Below are 12449 nucleotides of genomic sequence, written 5' to 3' on the forward strand. Positions count from 1 at the left end.
CTCTGAAGACATGTTTGATCTGGTGACCTGCCCAAAGGTAGAGCACTAACAGAGACAGTGATTCTTGATGGACAAAAGACAATAAAGCAATGACCTCAACCATTTGGGAGGGCAACCTAGGGAGAACCAAACTCCTGACACAATTGAGGGCTCCTTACCAACATCTGATTCTTTTGCAGAGGTAGAGGGAAAGGAGACATGGGAGGACAGTGGGGAGATAGGAGGATAGGAGAGGAAAAGAGGCAGATGGGAAGACAGGAAAGTGGGGGAGGGGAAAGAATGAAAGGAAGAAAAAGGTGAAAGAAATGGAAAAAAAAAAAAAAGAGAGCCTGGGCGAAACTTCCAGGGTAGTAGCTGTGACTTTGGCATCACAGGAACCTTTGTGTTACAGGGCTGTACTGCATGTTCTGTACTATGAGGACACAAGTCAATGAGATTGCACAATGCAGTCTAATTGGAGCTCAAGAACTTTTGGGTGGGGGTTAGAGGAAAAACAAAACAGAGAGAAATACTTTCTCCTAAACTGGCAAAAAACTGAGCTGCCAAATGCAGGGGAGTTAAAACAACCATGAGAACCCACCACGAGCACTTACCATGGCTTCCTTGGAAGGCACCAACCATCATATTACGGAGCATATATGCTTGCTCTAGAGAGCAAGGTCAGTAGACAGTGAGTGGGCTCTTGCAGGCTTCCTTTGGGATTTCCCCCAGGGTATCGAATGCAGAGCCCGGCCGTGGGGGCCAGCAACTATGGTGTGAATGGAATTCTAGTGCTAAGCAATCCTTCCAGGTCACAGAAACCCACCAGGCAGAACCAAAGGCCTATGCTTGTGTGATTAGCACAAAAGAGACATTAGAAAGGAAGAGTAAGATCAGGAAGTACTATTAAAACAAACGAATCAACTAAGAAGAAAGGAGCATTTGTGCCACCATCAAGTTATCAGGGATTAATAACAACAGAAAGATAGCTGAAAGGAACTTTAGAGGATAAGATGAGAATCCAACCAAGTGGGCCAGAAGACACATCAGGGAAACAACAGTTGAACACAGATCTAGCTTTCAAAGGCCCTGGGTGACTGTGCTGCTTTTACAACTTCCTCACACTTACTGGGTAAACCACTTCTTACTTATCCTGGTAGCCCAAAATAATATCTTTTAAATTCTTCCATTGAGGCCCAGCTCCACTGGAAGCTAAAGAAAGAGAACTTTTGTAATTGTCCCCAAGCCTCTAGTAGAAAGAAGGACTGCTTTAAATACCCTGAGGAAAAGGGGACAGTGCTATTCAAATTCAAGAAGGCACTGAAAAACCAGGAACTAGAGGAAGAGGTCAGGAGATGCTAGAGAAAATCCCACCTATTTACTTACCTATTTATTTTAAAGTAATACTTCAACCCTTTATGTATGCAAGTTAGAATCCAGCTGGTCAATTTTGCAAGTCTTCATTTCAAGATATAATGGAATAAGAGGGACCTAGAAATCTGAACCCCCACCCCCAGAGCTAGCTAGTCTTTGGATCATTCTAGGCCATGGTTTAAGCACATCCTTAGCAGTAATACGCTGCGTTCTTCAATAAAATCAGCCATGGAGAGAGGTGCTTACAAAACATTAGTATGTAATATGAGCAAAGAAAGTAATATTCAAGAGAGCACAGTAGCAGTTAACAGAAAAAAAGACAGAGATTTAGCGAAGGCAAGGAAGAAGAGCACAAGAAACAGCAACGAAATGAACAGACAAGTTGGCAGGACGCCGTATCACGAAATGGCAGATATTCAGAAGGACAGCCCCATCATTCCAGTAATCTGTCCCTTTCTGGGACTTTTAGAAATATGACTGGAGAGGACAGGATGCTGGTCTAGGCTCTATCTTCTCATAGTGTCATCAATAAACAAACAAACAAACAAAACAACTCCTCATGCACCAGAAAGAATAGACACAACAGGAAATAGAGGAAAAGTGAAACAGGCACCACCGAATGTGACTCACGCACAAAGAAGAGGAAGGGGTGCTGGAAGCAACAGGAAGGAATCGGTGTGCGCTGACTGCAACCTGAGGAGTGGGGAGCTCTCTCATCTCAGAACCATAATTGATTTGTCTGATTTACCGGAACAACAGTAAGCCGCGCACCAGCCCCATTTTATTGCTTGTTTTACACTCTATATCTGCAGGAGATTGTATTTTTTACAGAGCAGACTACAGCAAAAAACAATAATAAAGCCACGATAAGCAACAGTCTTATATTCCACTGACATGCACATTCCAACTTTTTGTACTCCATTGAGGGAGTGAAGACAGGATTCAGAGAAAAACAGAACCCACTGATAACGAAACTGGGTGTATGATGAGAACCAGTCACCACAGAACCATCCTCCAAATCCAATCAGACCCAGTGCCAAGTTGTTCACATGCATACATTCACAGGAATATCCTGGCCTAAAGGAAACCAGACGATTAAGAAAGGACAGCAATGACCAGAACTTGTAGTACCCCACTTCCTTCACCTTGAAAAATTAGAAATAAAGGAAACTAGTAACTTCTTCAGGATTCAGATGACCAGATCGGCAGTATTTTCTCCCTTAGTGGTTACCCTGAAAACAGGTGTTAAAGATGCAAAAGAGCTGAGTTTAATAAAGCCCTAGCCAAAAGGCGAGGTTCATTCAGTTGGTGTTACACAGACGCTGTGTGCTTTATGGAAAAAACAGTTGACATTAATGTCAAAAATCGTTTGTATTAACTGACAAATACTTGTACTGAGCTCTCAATATGGGGGACACAAGAGGCTCAATTGGGCTAGCAGAACGCAAAGCTAGAAAGCATGTTCAGTAGCCAATAAATGAAATGACCAGTCTAGTCCCGGGGAAGCTGATGAACGGACATAAAAAGGTCTGCTGGTTTCATCACCGCAGAGGCCAGTGTCTCAAAGCAGGCGGTCATCCTTTTACTCCTATGCTTGGATCGCTTACTTTCCATAACAGGAAGTCAGCCAAGCAGACGGTGCACTTGCTAAGTCTCCATCAGAGGCATTTTAGTGCACTCTGACCCTTATCCAATGAAATCATTTTTAAAATTGCAAGAGAAGAGATATGGACAATGGGTAGAGACTCGACTCTAAAAGCTGGAGGCCACTAAAACAAGAACAACTTTACAGATTACTTGTCTCACAATCATAATATAACCTTTTCCTTACAGCACATTTCTTGAGGGTGTTTAGACTGCAGTATGAGGAGCTTATATGTGTCTCCTCCACCCTAAGGATGTCTATTCAGGTGGAGAGAGGTATTAGGTACAAATACCAGTTCATAGTCTATTATTTTGGCAGCACATTAAATATACTGTCAACTTAAAAACAAAACAAAACAAAAAAAACCTTCCATTTATCATGACCTGCAACTAAGAACAAGTCAAAGACGGGAGGGGAGGGAGGGACACAGAGAAAGATACAAAAAATTTAAGAATCTTTTATGAAACCATTATATGTGTGTATTTCATGGCCTTTTTCCAGGTATTTCATCTTCATCCACCTGTAAGCTATTTCCCCGCCTGACTCCCACATATCTATCCGTCCCTCTGGCAGTAACTTTGCCAGGATGCTTCAGGAGGCTGAAAACCCATATGTCTCACCTAAATGACACACGGGCACCCATCACACACACACTTAACATGACACTGTGCCAGAAAGAAGAGAAGGTTAGAAGGGGGAGATAAAGCTCCTCTGTCACAGAAGGCGCCCTGCTCCCACTTTGCAAAAAAACCCCTGCAATCTAAGCTGAACAATGGGTGGTGAAGGTAGACAAGGAACAGCTTTCACTTTCACTCTCCCGCTTGCTCAAGCTTTCCTCTTTTATTTATATTTGGTAACTGAGGGGGATTTAATTGGCATTTATTTTTAAATAATGTAAGAGCAAACCAATTCTTCAATATCCAGACAGAAAAGAGAATAAAGATATGCATGAGATGGAGATACATAAGGGACATGGGAGACAAAAAAAAAAGGGAGAAGAATATGAAGACAAGCTTCCTAAGACCCGTTGCTACCAAAAAAAAGAAAAAGAAAAAGAAAGAAATGAAAAAGGAAAAGAAAAACCCCACAATGCATTAAGGTAGGGAGCAGCACAAGCCTCACAGAGAGCAGTCAAGAACGTTAGGTGCTAAGACGACAGCTCTGAAGAAGGAATGCTTCTCCCTCGAAAACCGGCTGAGGACTTCACCTTGCTGCAAATGGGAACAGCAAGAAAATGAACTCTGTAGACCAAAACACAGTCTCACCCCCAAGGTTTCATTCAGCTTCTGGAAGGCCCTGGAGTGTGAGCCTGATGTGAGCTTCTGGGTGGGCATATCTGGCCCCAGTATGGAGGAGTCACCATCGTGTTTTCCAAACTAGGTATTTATAACCTTTCCCCCTGCAGTTGAACAGCCAAAAACTGCCCTTCGATTACCCCAACTTCACCAATTAACATTAGAAAAATATTGTTGAGAATGCCACAGTAGGGGTGTGTGTGTGTGTGTGTGTGTGTGTGTGTGTGTGTGAATAATAAGGTAAGCCACAGAGAAAATAGGGCTGACAGCATCACACTGTTAACAATGAGCAGATACAACTGAGTCACCTGTGGCTCATAGGCCATTAGCAACAGGTTCCTGGGCTTCTCAGGACTCTTAGCTCCGAAAAATGCACATCGATGTACCTTACTTATTAAAGAGAGGCATAACTTCTTGATGGAAGTCCAACTAATGTGGGTAACACTGTTTAATGTGTAATCTGCCGTGATTGGCTAGAGAGAAAGAAAAGCTAAACAGAATCCCATTGCTTAAACAACGAGATACCGCGATCTAGGCAAGGGTGAACTGGTCAGACACATTTATAATGCAATCATGAGGACCAACAGGCAAAGCCTCAGCCAGGCTTGGGAAGACAACATAACAGGAAGATAATATACTCTAATTCATCACTGCTGTGGGCTAGGCTGAGCTCTAGCAGCTTCTGTTTATAGTTGAGTTTACTTTTTGGTTCCCCAGGCAAACTTCCTGAGTGTCCAAGCTAAGATTTACTAGTCCTTCCTCCATCGCCATGCCTGTGCTATATGGTCCTCACTATACATGGCCTGAATCCCCTCCTTAACATCAGTGACTATGGGAGTTGAAACGGATGGCGTGAACCAAGAACAGAGGGTGAATTAATGAGCCAGCGAGCCTTCCCTGGGCAGCTGACCAAAATCAACACCTCAAATGCTCACTATCTCCACTTAGTTTTATTTCTCTTCATAGCAGTTGCTGCTACTTGATTTTACTATTGTTTCCCTTTTCCACCTGCACATAGGGACTTTATTAGGTTTGTTCGTTGTTGTATTCTCAGTGCCTAGAGCAGTTGTAGACACAGTAGGCACTGAAATACCTGTTGAATAAGTGAATAAACCCTCTCAAATAACAAAGGTATCTCTTCAGTGTGCAAGGCAGAGTCCTGATCACTGAACAGTCAGTCATTTGGACACAGCCTCTGGGAATGTACAAGTCTCTGTTTCTTCCATTCTTCTATAGCACCTATGTTCATTATCTCAAAGGATGCTCACGTGTTTCTCCCACTTTGAGGCAACAGCAGGAAAAAGAAGTCATAAGGAAAATACAATTCATCCTCAAACTTGTCCTAAAAGCTATACCTGAACTTTTCCCACTAAGACTTTACAGTCATACTCAGAATTAAATGGGAATTTTAAAAAGAGGTAATTTTATTTTAATACAACTGGAAAGAAATATCTTCTAAGTCATAGTAATTAAAAAATGGAAAAGCAACACAGTAATAGTTCAGGTGACAGGATAGAAGGTTTTAAGCTCGAGTTTCAATTCTGCTTTTCCAGAATATAAAACAGAATCTCTATAGATGCATAAGCAGCAGTCCTGGAAAAATTCACATTCAGTGCCTGAAAACAAACAAGCCACAGAAAATACATAAGCTAAAGTCCTTTGGCAAATTAGCAGCTAAGCGCCTGGCGCCTCTGTGCCACACAGCTCTCTATTCAGGGACACAACTCACCCCAGATATGTCTGCGACGCGGTGGATAGGCACTTCCTTCTTGCTATGCAATCCTTTGCCATTCTTAATAGCTCTGTAAAGGAATAAATAAAAAAAAAAAAAAAAAAAACTATTAAAATACAAATCACACAGGGAAGGTGGGAAAATGGGGTGAGAACACAGGTCATTCAAATGGGGGTCTATCACTACACAAGTCACACTGCACACTACCAAGTAGCCAGCCTCTGCCAAGACTGCTGGGCGGAGGGCAACAGAAGTCTTCTCTCAAGCCCAGTTACTAGGACTTAGGACTTGGCTGCTGGTTTCAGCTAACAGTGTGCCTGGTAATGAGAGGCCCCAGAATTTGTTTCCAAATTAGAGGCATTGTTCCAGGCACAAAAGAAGAATCAGTTGGAAGAGAACAATCCTAAGAAACAGAAGTAATAATGTTTCTTTCTGTGTTTAATTACATGAAACATTTTAAATGCAAAATATGTAGCTAGAGTTCCAATTCTAATGGAAATAAGTTCCTCCCAGGTAAAAGGATAAATTGCCCTGAATGAAGCAATGTTGTAAGGAAAAGTCATTTAACAGTAGGGGGAAAAATTGGCAAAGGCTACATCACTGACATTAAGCTCATTTTCAATCAGTCTCAGGTTGTAATAACAGTGGATTTAGCAGGGGACTCTGGGACTCTGTCACACATCCGAACACTGTTTGGTTTGCTCCAATCTCCCACCTTTTATCTCCTAATCCCTTAAATGGAAACTTCAGGGACAGAAGCCTCAGCATCACTGGGTATGATCACTCACCTAACAATAAAAAGGGCCAGGGAATAGAAGCTGATGGGTAAATCACTAAGTCACTAAGCCATTAGATAAGGCCTTCCTGTGTCCTGCCAGCCTGCAGACCCAAGCATGGAACATCGCTGAGTTTCGTGAATGACAAAGAGAGATTGTGAGGTGTATCCACTCTGTGGACTGCCCTTTTTAGAGCTTCTGAATTCCAGAAAAAGTGAAAACTGCCCAGAGCAGCACTAAGACCCTCACACTGGCAACCAATCAAATGTCTACCTTCGTCCCACACAAGATCTCACTTAGCAACGAGCAGTAGAGGACGCTGCTTTGCAGGGGTTACTTTCAGGTCCCAACTTTCCAAATCAAACTCACATGAACCAAATGAGTGGGTGCTCAGTGCAAAGTGGAACAGTCATATTTCTTATATACGTGGGCCATTACCATCCACTCCTCGTCTCCTTCCAACACCCCAGGGGATCTATCCCTTATTCAACAGATTTTAAAATGCCTCCTGTTCAGAACAAACAAACAAATGCTTTCCTTTCTATCTAGTCTCCATTCCATGATGAGGGTAAGAAATGAAAGTACAGTGTTAACAAGAAAAAAAAAACATACACTCGCTCTGATCTAAACTGCTAACTGAAAGAATTTCCAAGTTCCTTGAATCCCGTGGCTCCTTCTGAATTTGAATCAAGGGCTTCAGCTTTAGAAATTGCAAATGGGTCAGAATTTTTCCTCTTACAATTTAGTCCAGTGATTTATCATCCAGGGAGTCTACTAATGATCACAGACCAGGGCTGATTCTCAAGGTTTGTCTCTGGTCCTTTGAGATTTGCAAGCTAACATGAGAGGACTAGAGAATGGTTTATATGAGAAACTAGTGGCTGGAAGCCACAACAGATCTAACTCTTCCACCTCACATCCTCTGCCACCAACAGGCTCTCCAACTCCCCATTCTGCTATCATTAACGCAAAGGAGCAGCCTTGGGAAAAGCATGGCCTCTGTGAGGCAAGGCAAGCTCACAGCCAGCCTGCCTATAATCGCCTTCCTTCCTTCAAGGCCAGGCCTGTAAGCTTCCTGCACGTCCTCTGGGGGCACGAAATGCCTACAGCCTTATCCTCTCTTACCAACAAGGACAATTACAATAAACGAACCTGCCCCATGAGCAGACTGGTTCACGTGAGCATACTACTGACCTTGGGAACTCTCTTGGGGGCTGGAGAGCATCTCATATACTATGAGGAAGAAAGAACCGGGCCTGAGCGGTAAGTTAGAAAATGGGTTCTCGAGGCGAGGGAGTGAGGTGATAAATTAAAATTCTGCTTTCTTTCTGGGACCCCAAAGTGGCTTTGTGCCGTGAGCAGAAATCCAGGACTTAACCAAGATTAAGCATGCTACCCAAGGGAAAAATAATAATACCTCAAACCAGAAAACACGAATAATGATGTGCATAAGACATTTAAAAACAAACTAACCAGAATTAAGTCTTAAAAAAAAAAAAGTTATGGTCTACCTTGTTCTTAAAAAGGATATTACCAGATACTTATTTACATTTAGGCATTAATTTTGGAAAAAACCTTCAAAGACTTAATCTTTTCATACTTAAAATGTAATTGCTAAATTTAGATCAATTTCAGGCACATTCAAGGGGCAAGAGAGAAAGTAGTACTGTAACATATACAAGCTGAGAAATAGTTCTCATTGTTAGTTAACAAAAAAGAGGCATAATTGAAAGTTCATAATTTGTAAACACTAAGCACAAGTCATAGCCACCTAGGAAGCACACTGAAGTCTAAGTGGTACACGGGTCCCAGGTCCCAGGCTGCAAAAGGATGGAGGCTTTCTGGGGAATTAGCTAAATAGCATATAACTCAGCTTGGGTCTCCTTCTCTGAGCCAAGGCTGCTTTGGTTCTTATTCCCACATTGCTACAGAAATGACCCAGGGTGAGCCAGTCCCAGAAAACCTCCCTCAGCCTGACACAGGCTAATAATGCCACAAGCAAGAGCTTCTCCTTAAGACAGTATCTTGAGGAAGTGGCCAGTGCAGAAATTTATGCACACATTTCAAAGAGGAAAGGCGCAAACACCAAGAGTGGCAGGCTTGCCACAGTTCTCTGCAAAAAGGAATATGATATACGTCTTTGTTCCAGAACTATAAGGATATAGGACATGACTGCCTACTAACAGTTGTATGGATGGTAAATAAAGTGGAGACCAGGTTCTGTTGCCTTGTCACTACTTCTCAGCGGGGCGCCTCGTGCATCTTATATAACCCAGTTTCTCTGGGGCAGGTTTGGGGAGCTCTGTCTTTGAAACACTGGCAGGTGGTCAGGCAGCAGGTTTGTTTCCACTGATAACCTGCTCTACAGAGCAAATGCTGACACCCCTCCCCACAGTCCCTCTCCCTGCAGGCTGCAACCACAGCTCAACATCCCTTTTCATTAGGCAAGGAATGAAATTCCTGACTTCTAAACTTCTCCTGCTGTGTCTGCTTAATAGCCGCTTTCTCACAAAGGAAGCTGGTGCTCCGGCCAGCCACGAGAAAGGAAGCAGAGGGGCAGAACGCCGCCTGCTCCACTCACAAGCTTTCATTTCCGAGAAGCAGTGGTACAAAGATGGCAAAGACCAGCGGTGTCGATAATGAAGAGAAATCATCACCATCCAGGAAAAGTGAGTATACATCCACATACATACAAAGGGGTCAAGGGCAGAAGAGGGATAAAAATTCAGCTTTCTAGGATGCTGCTCCTAGAAGCTTCTAGAAGCTACAATGTGGAGGCGGAATCCCATTCACTGGAAATACTCTTCTTTCTTTAAACAGCCAAGTTTGAAATTCTCACACATGAGATGCTACTGCCTCCCCACTAGATGATAAAAACATCAACTGTTAAAGAAAGATTACCCCCGCTGCCTCAGCATAACAGGGTTAGAATCTCAGCACTCTACGCAATGAAATAGAGTCTGCCCTTAGGTTTTGGAGTCCCTTACTCACACAGAAGAACCTACAGACCAAACCTTTCCAAGGCACCATCGACACATAACAGTTCGTTTTGTGCCAACAAACAAGCTATAATCTCAATTTCAACTTAATGATGAAAGATTGTAATCTCACAAAAATAACAAAGAAAGTCAAAGGATCTATAGTTAGATCTGACTTTATTCCAACCATAAAATACTGTCACATCAGGCACCCTTACCCTGGAGACGTAAGCAAGCTTCACACTTAGGATGCTGGGAGTATCTATGAACTACCCTAAAATAGTAGAATTAAATATGTGAATTTATCTGGGGAATAGGAGCTTCCAAGAGTTTCACAAAGAGAATAACTTTCGTATGTAAAAGAGATTTAAAGAAAACAGTGGTGGAAAGCAGGAACTGCGTATGATAGAGTTAGCAGGACAATGATGTGGCAAGGGACTCGAGCTGAGATGCATGCATCCAGAGCCCCCAAGTCCATGTCCCTTAAACAATGCTTTCTTGGTAACTAGGAACCAAAATGTCCCTTAAGTCTGTTTCTGCTTCATTGCTACAACCATACTTTCTTCCTTCCTAAATGTACTCGCTTGGCCCTTTCGTAATGCTACAGAGCTAGGCCCTCACCAGTTTATTCCAAGATAACATCAGGAATATTTTCACTGAATTCACTCAATCCCTTTTGATACTGCACGCCACTGATTTCGACATCGTGCACCATGGCTACATGACTTTTGCATAAAAATCTTTCACAGCATTTTGTCCCCTACTTATTCCCAAAACAAAGACCACCAGCCTGTGACATTAAGTGAATTATAATGCTTGGCTTTGCTGGGCCAATACCATGTGGCCCCAGTTTATATCTTCGCATGATTTCCATATTATTCCTTCTAATCCAATTAGGCCCATTTTTTCCATATCTCTACACACAAGTTATTCATGTGCGCCCCTCTAGGTCCAGACCATAGAATTTTAAAAAGAGTTATAACATCCATAGCAACAACCTCATCACAATCATAAAGGAGTTATCACATCAGAAATTCTTAACCTGGGGTCCTAGGTGAGCTGCAGTTTGAATGCCGGGAGTATCTGCAAACGACTCTGAAATGGCAGTGGAATCACATAAATATGTACATGGGAGGGAGGGCAGTCTCAGTTGGGCATGTAATTGTAAACTGCAATGTATTACTTTCAAAGTGCATCACATGTTAATATCTATTTCTATAGCTAGAATTCAGGCCCTTTGAGGGTTAGAATTCTGTCCTTAATATTTGTTATTGTATTTAATAGAGCTATGTTTACATAGTTATATAAACTCAGGGCCATCTAGTTCAATTATTGTGTGCCTAGTAAAGCTGAACAAATGACTGGTGACTGACTAATGCAGAATGCTGAAAATGTTTCAAATCGGAGACATGGATAATGCCAAAGTGACTGTAGGGCAAAAGAGTGAGCTTTGCTGGCCTCCCTGGATGCAGTTTCACAATATATGCTCCAGTTCTTAGGCATACTAGTTTTACTACTTGGAATGGTATGGGGCACAAGAGCTTAAAGCCTGGCCTCTGACCAGAAGCAGAAGTGCATCAAGAACGAAAACATCACATTCCCCTCAGCAAGTCTCCCGGAATGAGGGAAAACGGGCAACGATCTGGATGGCAGTAAGGGGGAGCAAAGCTCTGACCACTACAAACGATAAAACAGAACCAAGTGGCAGGATTGTATGAAACTCCTACTAGACAATACAGGAAAAATGACTAAGGAGAACGGAAAATAATTCCAACAGAAAAGGTTAAAAAGCAGAACAAAGTGAATAACTTGCTAAACTTCTAAAGCACCTCTCACTGTGTTTCAGGTCACATTGATGAATACAGTGTTTCAGCGTGAACCAAATACAGGTATCAATGAAACGCAGCAGCAAAAAGTCATTCCTTTGGCCTCTCTACTGATTCCTTGGCAGCTGGAGGAAGCAACAGGGTCCTGACACTCAGAAAATAAGATAGAGAACAGGCACAGGTGCAGAATGGTAGGTGGGGGTGCTAAGATTATGTAGCTGCATTTTCAAGGAAATCAGAATTATTGATAAGAAAGACAGAAAAGATGGAGTGTAAACAGGCTGGAAATGAGGAAATTGAGTCCCACAGTCAAGGGGAGGTGGGTGGACTAATGACTCAGCAGATATTATGAGGCAGTGAAGCAAATAACAAAGAACTCCAGGCCATCATTTCATCTAAAATTAATAGAAGAAGAAATGAAGACACATGCTATTTGTGCCGGGTATGACAACAGATCTGCAGTGCTCAGGTAAGAGAGAGAAGGAAAAACCGTGAGCTTTATGGCAGAGAATCATAGAGAAGAAGCCTCCCAGTGCTAGATAGGAGACACAGGCAAACGAACTCCATTGTCCCAAACAAGGACCACAGGATTATTTGAACTAGGTAGCAATGGTCGGTATCAGTCTAAAAAGTTTTGAGAGGACAAGGCCTCAGAAAGGTGAGATCAGATGCAATGATAACTCAAGAGAGCCTCAACAACACTGGTTTTATAATTTTTCCTGTCTTGATTTTAAAGGCAATAAATGGCACAAAGAAAAAAAATTCGGTGTAACAATGATCCCTGATTCCGTTAATTTCTAAGTGCTTATACACACACCTGCCCTCTTACACTTTAAGAAAACTG

At 42.4% G+C, this 12449-nt stretch overlaps 1 protein-coding gene across 1 annotated transcript in view; it reads right to left on the reverse strand.

The window, feature by feature from the left end:
• Positions 1-12449, reverse strand: part of SND1 (staphylococcal nuclease and tudor domain containing 1) — a 391519-nt gene that overhangs the window by 161895 nt on the left and 217175 nt on the right. The window contains exon 14 of the mRNA XM_006910547.3: positions 6023-6095. Coding sequence (XP_006910609.1) covers positions 6023-6095 — 73 coding nt within the window. The remainder of the gene's footprint in view (positions 1-6022; positions 6096-12449) is intronic.

Source organism: Pteropus alecto, unplaced genomic scaffold (assembly GCF_000325575.1).
Source record: "Pteropus alecto unplaced genomic scaffold, ASM32557v1 scaffold22, whole genome shotgun sequence".
Classification (NCBI taxonomy): domain Eukaryota; kingdom Metazoa; phylum Chordata; class Mammalia; order Chiroptera; family Pteropodidae; genus Pteropus; species Pteropus alecto.